Source organism: Gadus morhua, chromosome 22 (genome assembly GCF_902167405.1).
Source record: "Gadus morhua chromosome 22, gadMor3.0, whole genome shotgun sequence".
Classification (NCBI taxonomy): Eukaryota; Metazoa; Chordata; class Actinopteri; order Gadiformes; family Gadidae; genus Gadus; species Gadus morhua.
The window spans coordinates 10,780,705-10,794,364 of record NC_044069.1 but is presented as its reverse complement, the minus strand read 5'-3'; the positions used below and the strand labels follow the sequence as shown (position 1 = coordinate 10,794,364).

At 46.6% G+C, this 13,660-nt stretch overlaps 1 protein-coding gene across 1 annotated transcript in view; it reads left to right on the top strand.

Moving 5' to 3' along the window:
• The first annotated feature begins 1,547 nt into the window (after window positions 1-1,547).
• The window catches only part of LOC115535710 (dolichyl-diphosphooligosaccharide--protein glycosyltransferase subunit STT3B), a 119,620-nt gene continuing 107,507 nt past the window's right edge, over window positions 1,548-13,660 (top strand). Inside the window, exon 1 of the mRNA XM_030347132.1 lies at window positions 1,548-1,807. Coding sequence (XP_030202992.1) covers window positions 1,548-1,807 — 260 coding nt within the window. The remainder of the gene's footprint in view (window positions 1,808-13,660) is intronic.

Sequence of the window (13,660 nt, the reverse complement as noted above, 5' to 3'; positions counted from 1 at the left end):
TGTGTGTGTGTGTGTGTGTGTGTGTGTGTGTGTGTGTGCCTTTACATGTGTCTTTGTATGTGTTGTGTTTCTGTATTTCATTTGTGAGCAATGTGTTCTTCTTTGGATTTCCTTGACCCATGCGTGTTCATGGTGAAAGCACTACTCGTGCAAAGCCCAAATAATTCTCTTGTCCCCTCCCAACTGCTTCTTCTACACCCTGACCTCCAACCCGTTCTCAGGCTTCCTAGGCTGCTATCTTTCTGTAATCTCTGCAGTCTTCATTCTGCATTCTATCTTCCTAGTCTCTCTGATCCATAGCTTGTACCTCAACGGTACACAATACCCCCAATTCCCTATTAGGTAGGCCTAACAGGAATTATCGATCGATGCACATACATATTTTCTTGTGCAATTTTTGTCTTTTTGGATATTTGAGCGAGAGAGAGAGAGACAGAGACAGAGACAGAGACAGACATACAGACAGACCAACCGATAGATTTTCTTAACTTTTTACTCCCACATCCCAAATGTATACACATCAAGCAAGATAAATATATAGAGAGAACGAGAGACAGACAGACAGACAGACAGACAGACAGACAGACAGACAGACAGACAGACAGACAGACAGGAAAGAAGATCTCAGCCATCACATGTCCATACCTTGATAGAACGCAAAGCTTGTCAATGGCATGATGAATCCTGTGGTGTGGCTTAGCCGGGGGACTAAAAATGATGAGATGCATCAATCTCTATTACAGCTTGTGTCTGAGTAATGAACATCCAAGGGCAACAGAAATATTGCGCACACACACACACACACACACACACACACACACACACACACACACACACACACACACACACACACACACACACACACACACACACACACACACAGTCTCTTTTTGGTTTTAAGGGTTTACCATCTTTCTGAAAAAAACATTGATTTTATTATTGATGTCTGGTTTACATCTTGTCCTATATCCGATATTGCTCTCATGTGTGTGAGAGTTGATTATTCCATGCATGCAAAGCAACTTTAAAACCCAAGTGCCTTATTCATAGTCAGATGCGGAACAACTCAATTTCGTACACAAAACACGGTGGATTATCCTTCAGTCGATTTCAGACATCGTTTTGTTTGATTCTATTGGTTATCTCTTTTGTCTGTCTGCTCTTCCGTGCTTCTGGATTGGCCAGTGGAGCTCGACGGCTCGGCAATCGCCGTTGGCTCCGCCCCAAAGTACCTGTCGTTCTGTAAGAGGCTGGCAGGGTTTGCTATTGTCCCGCCCATCTCATCACTCTCCACCGGCATTCGGTCCGGCAGTGGGTTCAGCGTTTCGTTCTCATTCAGTATCTGGAGCATGAGTCCGCATTTGGGATGTAACGCCTGGTTCTCGCAGTAGCAACTCGGGTTTACGTCGTGACTTAATATTGTTTAGACGGTTGTAAAAATAAATCGGACCTGAACTGAGGCGTTTGGCGGAGCGTAGTTGAAGCGAGGGAGCGCGTGGCAGAGGGTGAGCTCCGGAGAATCCTGACACTGCACGCACCGAACAGAAATGGCGGAGCACCACACAGCCGGCGATGGCAAGCACAAAGTGTCCACGAATGCCGGGGGCTTAGTCCACGGCAACAGCAGACCCAGCACCATGGGCGGAGGAGGAGGTAAAGGAGGCCTATCCGGTGGTCTGACACAGCCAGCGGGATGGCAATCTTTACTCTCGTTTACCATCCTTTTCCTGGCCTGGGTGGCCGGATTCAGCTCAAGACTTTTCGCAGTGATCCGGTTCGAGAGCATCATCCACGAGTTTGATCCATGGTAAGAAAGCCGGCAAACTCAGCCTTTATTGCTAGGATAATAACATGTTTTGCGAGTATGCTACTTTGGTTTAGCCAGCAATAATGGATGTTGCAGGCATTTAAGTACTAACGTTAAGTTGCTAATACCATCGACAAGGATGATGACCTGAATGACATGATGTCCATCGCCTTGCTTCGCCCGAACACGGAGTTGTTAACGTTAGTTCTCCACTCTTAACTTTCAACTCTTAACTTTCTAAGGAGTTGAACACAAAAGCACTTGGTCGTTTGGGTAAATGCAACTTTTTGATAACTTTGCCAGGCACCCCAATTTAGCTTGTTTAGCTGGAACCCGTTTGGCTGTCCTTCTACAATTTGCAGCCGGTGCAGGAGGCGTGTTTTTATGACAAAGGCGGATTATAATCTGGACATTTAACCCGTTCCAGTCTGCTCTGTCATCGCTATCTAGGATTATTTCCTCTCGGATTTGAGGAATACGAAAAGCCTTCTAGTATTGCTCTGTTTCAGTTTAGTCCCCCCCCCCCCCAATTGTAAAATGCATTACTGCTGATGCATTCATTAATAATTTGCAACGACAGATGCTCAATCTCATTAGTTTTATTTTATGTCAGTTGCACATCGAACAGCATTAAAGATACTTGGACATTCGGGAAAGGATCGAAGGACGAGAGATTTGCATGTTTATGACTATATAGCGCTAGATGACCTCAATGTGCAGCCTTGTGAAGAGTCACACAGATGCTGCTCATGTCAATGGAAGAAGTTCTTCATTGAAGAACATGTTGGCATTATTTCTATTTTGGGGATAAGAAAGGGTAGATTTCCCAATCTAATTTATGTTGCTGATTTAAGTTTGTTGTTATTCTATGACTTTGTTCATCCACCAACATTCAAGCATGCTGGTAGGTCCCAGGAGAGGCTTTGTTTTCAAAGCGTCGTTACAATCACAATCCTGGCCCATCTCTCTTTTGCTTATATGTATGGAGTAGGCCTGTATGTATGGAGTCTGTTGAAGTCTCTTGTCGTGTCCATTTTTTTGTCAGGGAGGAGAGGACCAGATACTGCTTTTCATAAATGCAAAACGGGTGATTCAGAATGAAAGAGAAACTCTCAGATGTTGAGGTATATAATGTTTATTAGATCAAGTGTGGTTAAGTAAGCTAAGTTTCTGTGTGGTTTAAACTGGGATCCTGCAGTCCCACTCGGACCCCAGTGATTATTTTTGTCACAGTCACCGAACTTGCGAATGCTCAAGGCGCCATTATTTGTGACTCATGTCAGCCCATCAAATTATCTGCTAATTAATGACGGGGGAGTGTTGAATTAAACAACCAGGCAGTTTGAATTGGATTGAAACTGGCTTTTTCAAGATTGAAATGTCACCGCCCTGACTTTTTTTCACAAATATTGCAGATGTTTTCACCTGATTTGAGGATGTGTGTCTTGTGTTATTCTCTAGTGGCATGCTTTGTTGCTTTAACTGCTCTGCTCTGTTTAATGAGTAGTAGCACAGAAAATGGGACTCTTTTCTTTTGTGCATAATGGGGAAAAAACAAAGTGTATTGATTTCTGATGTAGGAACAAAATTGTGGGGGCTGCTGACTACCTCCTACTTCCCCCCCCGGGCCAAAAAGCTTTTCTCAAGTTCGGGAGCTGAGGATGAGTCCAAGAAGTATACTTGGTCAACAACAGAGCATAGGCACTATATATACTATCTGTCCTTTGCGGAGGCGTCTCTCTTTGCTCTTGGACCACAATATATTTCCAATCAAAGTTAGTTTTCTCTCGGAGGCATCGAGGGTGAAATTCCATCCCACAAACCCACAGAGGGTTGATAGTTGGCCCTAAGTATTTTCCTCCCTGTGGCTGCCCTGTCGTCAGCTCGGGTTATCAGAGGTCATTATGGGATAGCGAGGTGTCGGCGAGGGAGGATGCGCGGAAATGCGGGCGTGGGTTGGATAAGAGTCAAGCTCCTTTTGACCTTTTTGTTGTGTGTGGGCAATACCGACAGGTCTGCTCTGTCTGGGAGACAAAGAGATGGTCGGCTACTTTGTCAGGCAAATGGTGAATGAACATGCATAATGACACGCACAAACTCTCCATACCTTACACACGGCTTCCCTCATTTCTTGCAGGCGCCGTTCCTCTCAGATTTCCCATTGCCATGGTGGTAGGTTTTGCTTTGCTGGCTGGGCGTCTCATGCCGGCTTTTGGTGCCTGGGCAGCCTGGAATGACTCTCTCTAGGTGAGGGACTAAAAAGAGAGAGCGAGGAGTTTGGCAGCGGAGGACGTGCGTGCTCTGCTAGGCGGGTCCCAGGGGATGAGGTTGATTAACTCGGTATTGATCCTCCCCACGCTGTGATACCCGCCCCCACCCCTCTCACCCCCCTTACCTACCCTTGTTTGTCTGTTTGATCAGATAAAAGGCTGGTTATGAAAAATATAGCTTTTTATAAATTCCACCCCTGCTCCTTGCCCATCACAGTCAGCTCGACATTACAGCATCAGAGTGGCAGCCGCTGGTGCAAACCCCCTGCTCAGTTACCCTGGGATTTAGCATTTGTGTTTGTTTGTTTGTGTGTGGGGTTGGAGGGGGAAATCAAAAGCATGCGAGTGATTGATCAGGCTACCATACGCATGGCAACGCCCCGCCCATCCACTGAAGCTGCCGCCAGAGAATTTCCAACCCACAACAGAATAAACAGCATCCGGGCTGGCTGTCTTTGTGCACGACGCACTTCAAAACTGCAGCCCGCTTTTATACAGGAATCCTTATCAGCCATGTTGGGTCGGTATTCACATTGCGGGATCCCATGACGGCGGATAGAGTTTATAGCGGCTGTAATTTAAATTGGTCAGAGCCAAACTTGCAACATGACATGTCCCCCCCCCCCCCCCCTATCGTTTCACTTCTGAGATAATGCTGCAGAAAAATATTGATGTAAACCACGGCAGTACTTTCTACCCTTGGCTTCAAGACTTGTGTATTGGTACTCATTAAACAAGCCCTTGTTTTACGATCTCCGGTACCCTGAGCCGTAGTCGACTCGGTACTCGGTGTGAGCAGCAACTAAATCCACCAGTGCACCCGCGAGGCGAGGCCGCTCACCTCCCCGGTCGTTATGGAGGAGAGTCTCTGTGCCAGAGCTACTGACCGTGTTTTAGCCTCACTTCCTTAATCTTTTCTCAGGCCTCGCACCCCCCACCCCCACACACACCCGTCACCCAATCCCCCCCACCAAGACGTTCAGATCCCACATCCGCAAGGCTGTTGGGTAGGAGCCAGAACCACAGCCAAGGTTCACCGTGTCTATGGCCGTGGCAAAGCCCTAATCAAGCCAGGACCTCGGTGCAACTCCTAACTACTGTTTCCCGAGCAGGGGCCTCCCGGCGGGGCTGCGGCTCGTAGCCTGTGCAGCCGTCCGTGCTGGAGAGAGACAACGAGCGTGCCAGACGGTGCTAGTCTCTGGGCATCGCCGATATGTTTTCAGAGCAGGTTTTCTTTCACAGATCAGAAGTGAGCTGGGTTACCTTGTTTGCTGGACTGTGAAGGTGTTTTTTTGTTGATGTGAATTGTTGATATCTTTAGTATCTGAGGGGAGGAATAGTACTGTGACACGGTTAACTTAATAATGTATATGTTAGTTCACCCGGCTAATGTGCCTTAACTATTGCTATTTTATGCCCTTTGTGGGTTACTTATGGCCACTAATGTCATGTGGCCAGGCCTACATACTCTAACCAGAAGAAAGTTTAAATATTCCTTGTGTGTGTCTATGGACACCATGTACCAGCCTCCATCAATAATGAGAATATTGTCTCATAATTTATCTTGACTCAAGGTGTGAAACGGTGGAACACGCATCACCACAGCCACCATCACATCTGACACGGCTTCATAATGCCGCTTCCTCATATCATGGCCGCGAGGAGCTGTAATTATACTATCTCTATTTTCAACCAGTGATCGTCGAGCCGTGGCTTTGTATATCTTATCAGGGCTGTCGAGCCTTTGTCCGCGAGGAAAATGGAAATGTTGAGCGTGCATATCAACCGGTCCCGTGTCCAGTTTCATAAATCAAAAAAGGACACCCATTTGGATCAAAGGGGGTAGCGTGGGAGGCTGGAAGCTGACACTTAGGGATTCATCAGTGTTCATTTGGGGACAGGTGATGCCAAATTAATTCCCTATTTTGCTGGGGTCCTTTTTAAAGACGTAAACAGGGCAACCGCCCCAAGGTGACATGGTGCTTGTTAGCCGCTCATAGGCAATACAAGCCACTGTGGCTATCGGCGGAGGGCCGAGGGGGTGTTGCGGGCTTTAGAGTAGCCTAATTCATTAGCGTGATGAATTGCCAATGCCACAGACCCAGGGGCTGGGATTATTTCTGCCTGAGTGAATGCTCGAGCATGATGAGCCACACAACAAATTCAGCCTGCTTAGTGTTGGTGAAACAACCTGAATAGGTCCACTAGGTAGGTGTGTGTGTGTGTGTGTGTCTCTGTCTCTGTCTCTGTCTCTGTCACCGCCCAGTCCCGCTTTAACTTCATTGCAAAGTTATTTATTTGGTTTGCTAATGCAAGTCGCATTACAAAATGGTCCCAAAAGTCGTCAATGCCTTGTCGAGGCCCTTCGAGTTCCCAACCAAGGGACACCAGCAACCATACACAACCCCACTCTGTGGGGAGTCCCTTCTTGTGGGGGACTCCCCACAGAGGTTATTTTGAGGTAGTCCTATAGTATAATGCCACACTGTGCGGCTAATTTCCTATCCAACATTGAACAACAGTACTAAAGAGTATCAAAAAGATGGCTTAGCAGGGATTCATGTGGATAACACGTCCGACTCTCCTTACTAGAACTGTCAGCCCAATAGGCTATTTATTTTATCTTCCCTTTTATCTTCTTCGTATTTGAATCTGAGCTGAAACAGGTTGTTCACTATCACTTTCAAAGTTAAAACGTATCTGAATAAGAGTGGTTCTGAAACTTGAAGTGCTCAGAATTTATTCATTGAGAAAACCCTTGATCTTGAAAATATCTTTATCCCAAGGGCAGTATTCTTGCAAGCTCCCATCTCGCCTTCCTTGAGCCAACCTTGACAACCAAAGCCTTATGTGTGGAAGGACGTGTGTCGCTACAAACATCCTCCCACTGAATAGGGAAGCATGGAGTACTTACACATTTGTAGACCAAGCTGCTGAAACGCCTGCGTCGGGGCAGCATGCATGCATCGACTCTGGTGTATCCGCAGGTCCATGACCAACACAGCCCATCTTCCCAGTTCCACTCAGACCGGCCAGATGTTCCCTCTCTGAGACGGACCTACTGGCGTATTTGACAGCTCTTCTATAATGGTCCCGGCCCCCTAATGGTGTGGTTTCTCTCAACATTCACGCCAGCACTTCAAACCTCGATGCCACTCCTCTCCCCCGCCCTGCAACCAGCCTCCTCATCCGGACAATATAAATGGAGATTTCATCTCGCAAGTGAAGGATTCGGATTTGGGTTTTATTCAGTCCCCCAACTAATAATTGAAGGGTATATTTTAATCCTACAATGCATTTATTTTAAGGCTGTGTGACAATCCAGTAAGCACATTATGATTTAATGGCTGTGTTACCCACATATCTCTTCAGACAAAAGATTCAGGATGATTGCATTTGCATCTTCCTGTTCCCAGCCAGCAGTTGCATAAACGAAAACCCCCAAAAAAAGGATGTCAAGGTTTTAGTTTGGCAGAAAGTTGACAAAACCAATTCAGTCAAATGGTAACGGCGTGTTCGCACTCCCTGCTCCTCAAAGCTTTTTCCAATTGGTTGAAGGAGTGATGCCATCTAGGTTCTGCGATTTTAATCCCTTCATTGAGACGAGTTCCCCCGCTATTTATATCCCTTGTGTCAGCTTTGAGTTGGCCCATCATTCCCCTGTGGAGTTATTCACCCCCCCCCCTCCTCAAAAACGGACCATGCCACCCGTTAGAAAGCCAGACAGTCAGTGGTCTGATGTCGGAGGAAGTGTGTGTGTGTGTGTGTGTGCGCGCGCGCGCGCGTGCGTGCGTGTGGGGTAGCAAAGTAAGGAACCTTTAGCTTATCTCCCCACCCCTAGCCTCTACTGACAGGCAGCACGGTGGGGCGGGTGCACATGCATGCCAAGAGGAAGATGGTTTTGGAGAGAATATACGACATTGCATGCAGTCCTCTGTTGGAGGAGCAAATAAATAGTCTATCGCCACCTTTGTTTAAAAATAAGGATTCCCGGCCTCTGTTTGAATCTTTAATGCGGCTGGAAAGACTTCTTTTAATAGAGCCTCATTTAATAAGTAGAAATCGCTTAAAGCACCTATGTCTAGTTTAAATAGCTGAAGTAGATTCACTGGTCTTTTCCCCCTCTAATCCGCCTGCCCTCGAACGCCAGGCATCACAGTTGCCAATCTTCAAGCAAACCTAATAGCGGTGGATAAGCGCATGCTTACACGAAGGAAAGGAAACTCAGACTTTATCGGGAAGGTCAAGCATTTGCGGACAACCTTCTCTCCAGAATAAATTCCCCTTTAGTGGCTTGTGCTTTCAAACGGGCAGCGCAGCGGTTCCGAACCGCTGCGTATTCGGGGATAATAAAACATTTGCGTATTCGGGGATAATAAAACATAGATATTTGATAATCCATTTTGGCAAACCATCTTTCTTTCATCCTGTATATGCAAACTGCTGAATGATTGATAGCCTCAAGCTTACTACTATCGGTGTGTAGTACAGCCATGCCACGACATTCACCTGGGCATTGCTATCATCGACAGATGTTGACTGGTTTAAAATGATTCATGTGGAAGCAGATGCACAAACGTAACCTTGAATTTTGATTCAAAAACATTTTTAGAGACGGAAATGGAGTGACAGGCCAACGAAAGTTTAGAACCCCCGGTAAGGCGGATATTGGCCCCAATCTCTGTGTTTCCTCATCATCATCCTCATCGTCATCCGCTTATCCGGGGTCGGGTCGCGGGGGGAGCAGCTCAAGCAGAGGGCCCCAGACTTCCCTTTCCCGGGCCACATTGACCAGCTCTGACGGGGGGATCCCGAGGCGTTCCCAGGCCAGTGTTGAGATATAATCTCTCCACCTAGTCCTGGGTCTTCCCCGAGGTCTCCTCCCCACTGGACGTGCCTGAAACACCTCCCAAGGAAGGCGCCCAGTGGGCATCCTTACCAGATGCCCGAACCACCTCAACTGACTCCTTTCTAAGTAAAGGAGCAGCGGCTCTAATCCGAGTTCCTCACGGATGGCTGAGCTTCTCACCCTATCCCTAAGGGAGACGCCAGCCACCCTTCTGAGAAAACTCATCTCGGCCGCTTGTACCCGCGATCTCGTCCTTTCGGTCATCACCCAGCCCTCATGACCATAGGTGAGGATAGGAACGAAGATCGACCGGTAGATCGAGAGCTTTGCCTTGCGGCTCAGCTCTCTTTTCGTTACAACGGTGCGGTAAAGCGAACGCAATACCGCCCCCGCTGCTCCGATTCTCCGGCCAATCTCACGCTCCATAGTACCCTCACTCGCGAACAAGACCCCGAGGTACTTGAACTCCTTCACTTGGGCTAAGGACTCATTTCCTACCCGGAGTAAGCAATCCACCGGTTTCCTGCTAAGAGTCATGGCCTCAGATTTAGCGGTGCTGATCCTCATCCCAGCCGCTTCACACTCGGCCGCCAGCCGATCCAGTGAGTGCTGAAGGTCACAGATGATCCAATGAGGACCACATCATCTGCAAAAAGCAGTGATGAGATCCTCAGGCCACCGAACTGCAAACCCTCCCCACCACGACTACGCCTCGATATCCTGTCCATGTATATCACAAACAGGATTGGTGACAAGGCGCAGCCCTGGCGGAGACCAGCACCCACTGAGAACGAAACTGACTGGCTGCCGAGAACACGAACACAGCTCTCGCTTTGGGAGTACAAAGATTGGATGGCCCTGAGGATAGACCCCATACTCCCGCAGCACCTCCCACAGTTTCTCCCGGGGGACCCGGTCATACGCCTTCTCCAGATCCACAAAACACATGTAGACCGGATGGGCATACTCCCAGGCCCCCTCCAGGATCCTTGCGAGAGTGAAGAGCTGGTCCGTAGTTCCACGTCCGGGGCGAAAACCGCATTGTTCCTCTTCAATCTGAGGTTCGACGATCGGCCGAACCCTCCTTTCCAGCACCTTGGAGTAGACTTTACCAGGGAGGCTGAGAAGTGTGATACCCCGGTAATTGGCACACACTCTCTGGTCCCCCTTTTTGAACAGGGGAATCACCACCCCGGTTTGCCACTCCTTTGGCACTGTACCCGACTCCCACGCGATGTTGATGTTGTCTCTGTGTTTCAGTTTGCCTAATTTTGATGGAATCAAGTTTCCATTAGCCCGATTCTTTAATAATAATAATAATAATAATACATTTAATTTAGAGGCGCCTTTCAAGACACCCAAGGTCTTTGCGAGTAATTGGACAGCTCTCTGTTTGCCATCTGTTGAATGCTTTCTGTATAGTTATTTGTTCATTAATTTCTATACATCCAAAACAATATTTCAGTTGCATTCGCACTTGGTCATGGGAGTTTTATGAAGCATGTGTTTTTATTTCCCCATCAAAGCGTGGGTGGATGGCTGTTTTTCTGTTATTAGTTTTTTACTTAAAAATCATTATGCCTCTATGTGCACATAGTTCTTCCCTTCAAATTTAATTGTGTGTGTGTGTGTGGGGGGGGGGGGGTCTTTGTTATCTCTGCTTTTATATTTAAAAAGTGTATGATTAATTGTGTCTCTTTGTGTGATTAAACTGAAGTAGCAGTGTCTACATTGCCGGTGGAAGTCTGCAGCATATTTCCCCACCTTTTCACTGTTCAGGATTTCAGTACAGATACTGCTTTAGCTTTACTGGCCACGGTCCAAGCTGCACACAGTTCCCCATATGCCAATGGTAGCTGCAAATTTTGACTCTCCAGCAGTAGTTTTCCTGCTGCGTTATTCCACCGCTGTGCTAACGTTCATTCCCATCAGTCAATTCGGGGTAAAATTGATGACTTCCTCTTCCAAGCTTGTCTGGCTCTACATCAATGAATAGTAGGCTTTGTTACAGGTAGCAGCAGCCAGTCAGGCAGGCAGGCAAGGCTCAGGGGTTGCACTGGCCATCACGCTTGCCATCACACTGGCCGTTGTCCTCCCCGCCCTGCAGGGACTAATGGATGCGCCGGTAGAAGGTTTTGAGACGGCCCAGGAGGGTGACAAACCAAGGAGGGCGAAATGATGTGTATATGGCGGGCATGAAACGGTGTCGAGCCTGAAGAATGGCAGCCGCAATGGGTTGTCAATCAACGAAGGTGGAGGAAGATGAGCCTGTCAGACACCTGTCAAATCATCCAGGTCCCCTCCCTAAAGAAGTACTGCAGCAGGCATGTCGCCTGGGCATCCAAGGCCAGCCCTAGAGTACACACTGCGACAAACTACATCTCGATTTGCCTGCTGGAGGGGGCAAGTTGAGCGAAGTAACGTCAGAATTAGGGATGCACCGATCCGCTTTTTTCACCTCCGATACCGATATCTGAGGTTTAGTATCGGCCAATACCGAACCGATACCGATATAGAAAAACGGCGCGAAATTATGGCTACAAACTGTAAGTTTCATTGAGGGGAAAAGACTGGGATCATGAGACTTGAATTTTTGGAGGTGCTTTATAAGGTTTGTGGTATTAAAGCTAGAAGGTTTAGTACCACCCCTCGGGACATTTACTTTGCATATGTTGCATGTAGCCGTGGAGCTTGCTGGCTTAGGTAAAGTGAAATAGCTCCAGATAGCAGATCCTTTTGCTCGCTCCATTTTGCAATCACTGTAGGCTCCGCACGGCGTGTTGCTTGTTTGTGACGTCACTCACAGCGCACAGCATAGAAACTGAATAGATCAGCCAATAGATAGATAGATACACTTTTATTAATCCCGTGAGAACATTTTCGTGGGAAATTCAATTATCAAAGCAGCAAGGTAGTAGGAATAGGATTCAAGTATGTACATAGACGTAAAAAAATTTTTTTTTTTTTTTTTTTTTTTTAAAATATGGATCAGCCCATTTGTCACCGATGCCCGATCTAGAAATGTCTTCAATATCGGTACCGATACAAATATCGGATCGGTGCATCCCTAGTCAGAATATTGATTTTCCCCATAGTGATGGCCTAATACTCAAGTAGATTTTTGACAGGTGCGAACTACAATGCATACATGAATACACAAAGTATAAAACCCTCCTGCCTCAGGCAAAGCGTGGCTAAACATTCGCACTATTGCAAGACCTATGTAGATGGTTCTATTCTGCAACATTATCCTTAATAGTCTTCAATGAATTGTATAAATATTCGGTGAAATGTATTTTGAGGAATAGATCGAAGATGAAATTTGATCACAAGGACATTTATGATGAACCTTGAAGTGTCCCACGCTGAATAAATAATACTTCAGAGGTGTTAATTTTTAATGCCTGCAAACTAGTTGTTTAATCATGGAATAGACGGCATGAGGCAGAAAGTTAGTTCAGACTGCTATATGGTACACAGTTTTATTTGTACCCGGTTTTATTATGATGTTGTTTGCGCTTATGAATGTTTGATTTTGTAAGGTGACCTTGAGTGTAAAGAAAGGCGCCCATCAATAAAATGTATTATTATTATTATTAAATACGGGCAACATTAATACTGGGCTGACTTTCGTGATGCTATCTTGTCATGATTACAGTTGAAGCCTCCGAGTATATGGGGCTTATGGATTCTGAATTGAAATCAATAAAATAAATCGCATAGACTGGCAGCATTTTCTTTTAAAACTGAAAACCAGATGAGAAGCAAGAAGTGTTACCTGCATGCAAATGAAATACTACACTTTTATTGCCATGACCTGGCATGGTTCCTCATTAATTTAAGTAGAGGATTAATGTGTGTGTGTGTGTGTGTGTGTGTGTGTGTGACTGCATAGAAGACGTATTATTGGTGCCCATAATGTTATGCTAAAAGGGCAAATGAGATCAGGAATACTGCACGGAATCCATTTATGGACCGATCAATGCAAACCTGCCCAGAGATTTCCAACGAAACCATCTACTCCAAATGTCAGGGAAAGCTATGGCAGGTTTTACCGGTTGTAACGTATATTTTGGAAGACGTCCCACCCACCCAGAAATGTCCCTGGTGCTGAGAGTGGGCCGCGTTCTTAACCCATTCTGGGAATACATTCAGCATTTCAGTCTGCATATGCACAACCTTCCTATAGGTACACAAACTGTCAATTATCTCCTGCAGACTCCTTTTCATATAATTCATCACGTTGTGTCTTTTGTAGAGAAAAACCGACAAATATCATAATGGGTTGCTTTAGCTGGTTCTTGCATATAATGTTTTCTGGAGACGTGAAGGCAAGATTTCCAAGTGATCATCAATTTCATCAGTGCCATTAGCCGTGGCAGGTTTAGTGTCTGTTTTTCCTCTGACTCCCTACTTGTCCTCGGAGGTTCTGAATGCTCCGTTTTGGGTTTCACACTCATCATTCTTTTTACCATGCTGTTTTTGCTTTGGCAGGCCAAAGGAAGGCATCCACCCATGTACTTTGTTGTGGTTGTTTTTATTGCTGTTAGGGGTGGCTCGCTGCAGCAGCTTGACAGGCCCACTCAATGCTTTTCTTCTCTGTCACTGGCCGCTCTGTGGGCATGGTGACACACGCTTCCCACGCAAAGCTCTTTTATTTCATCTCTTCCCTCCAAGAGTGATGGGCTTGGCATCAGTGTTTGTTATTGAGCGGGAGCTGTTGGTGTCTTGGAC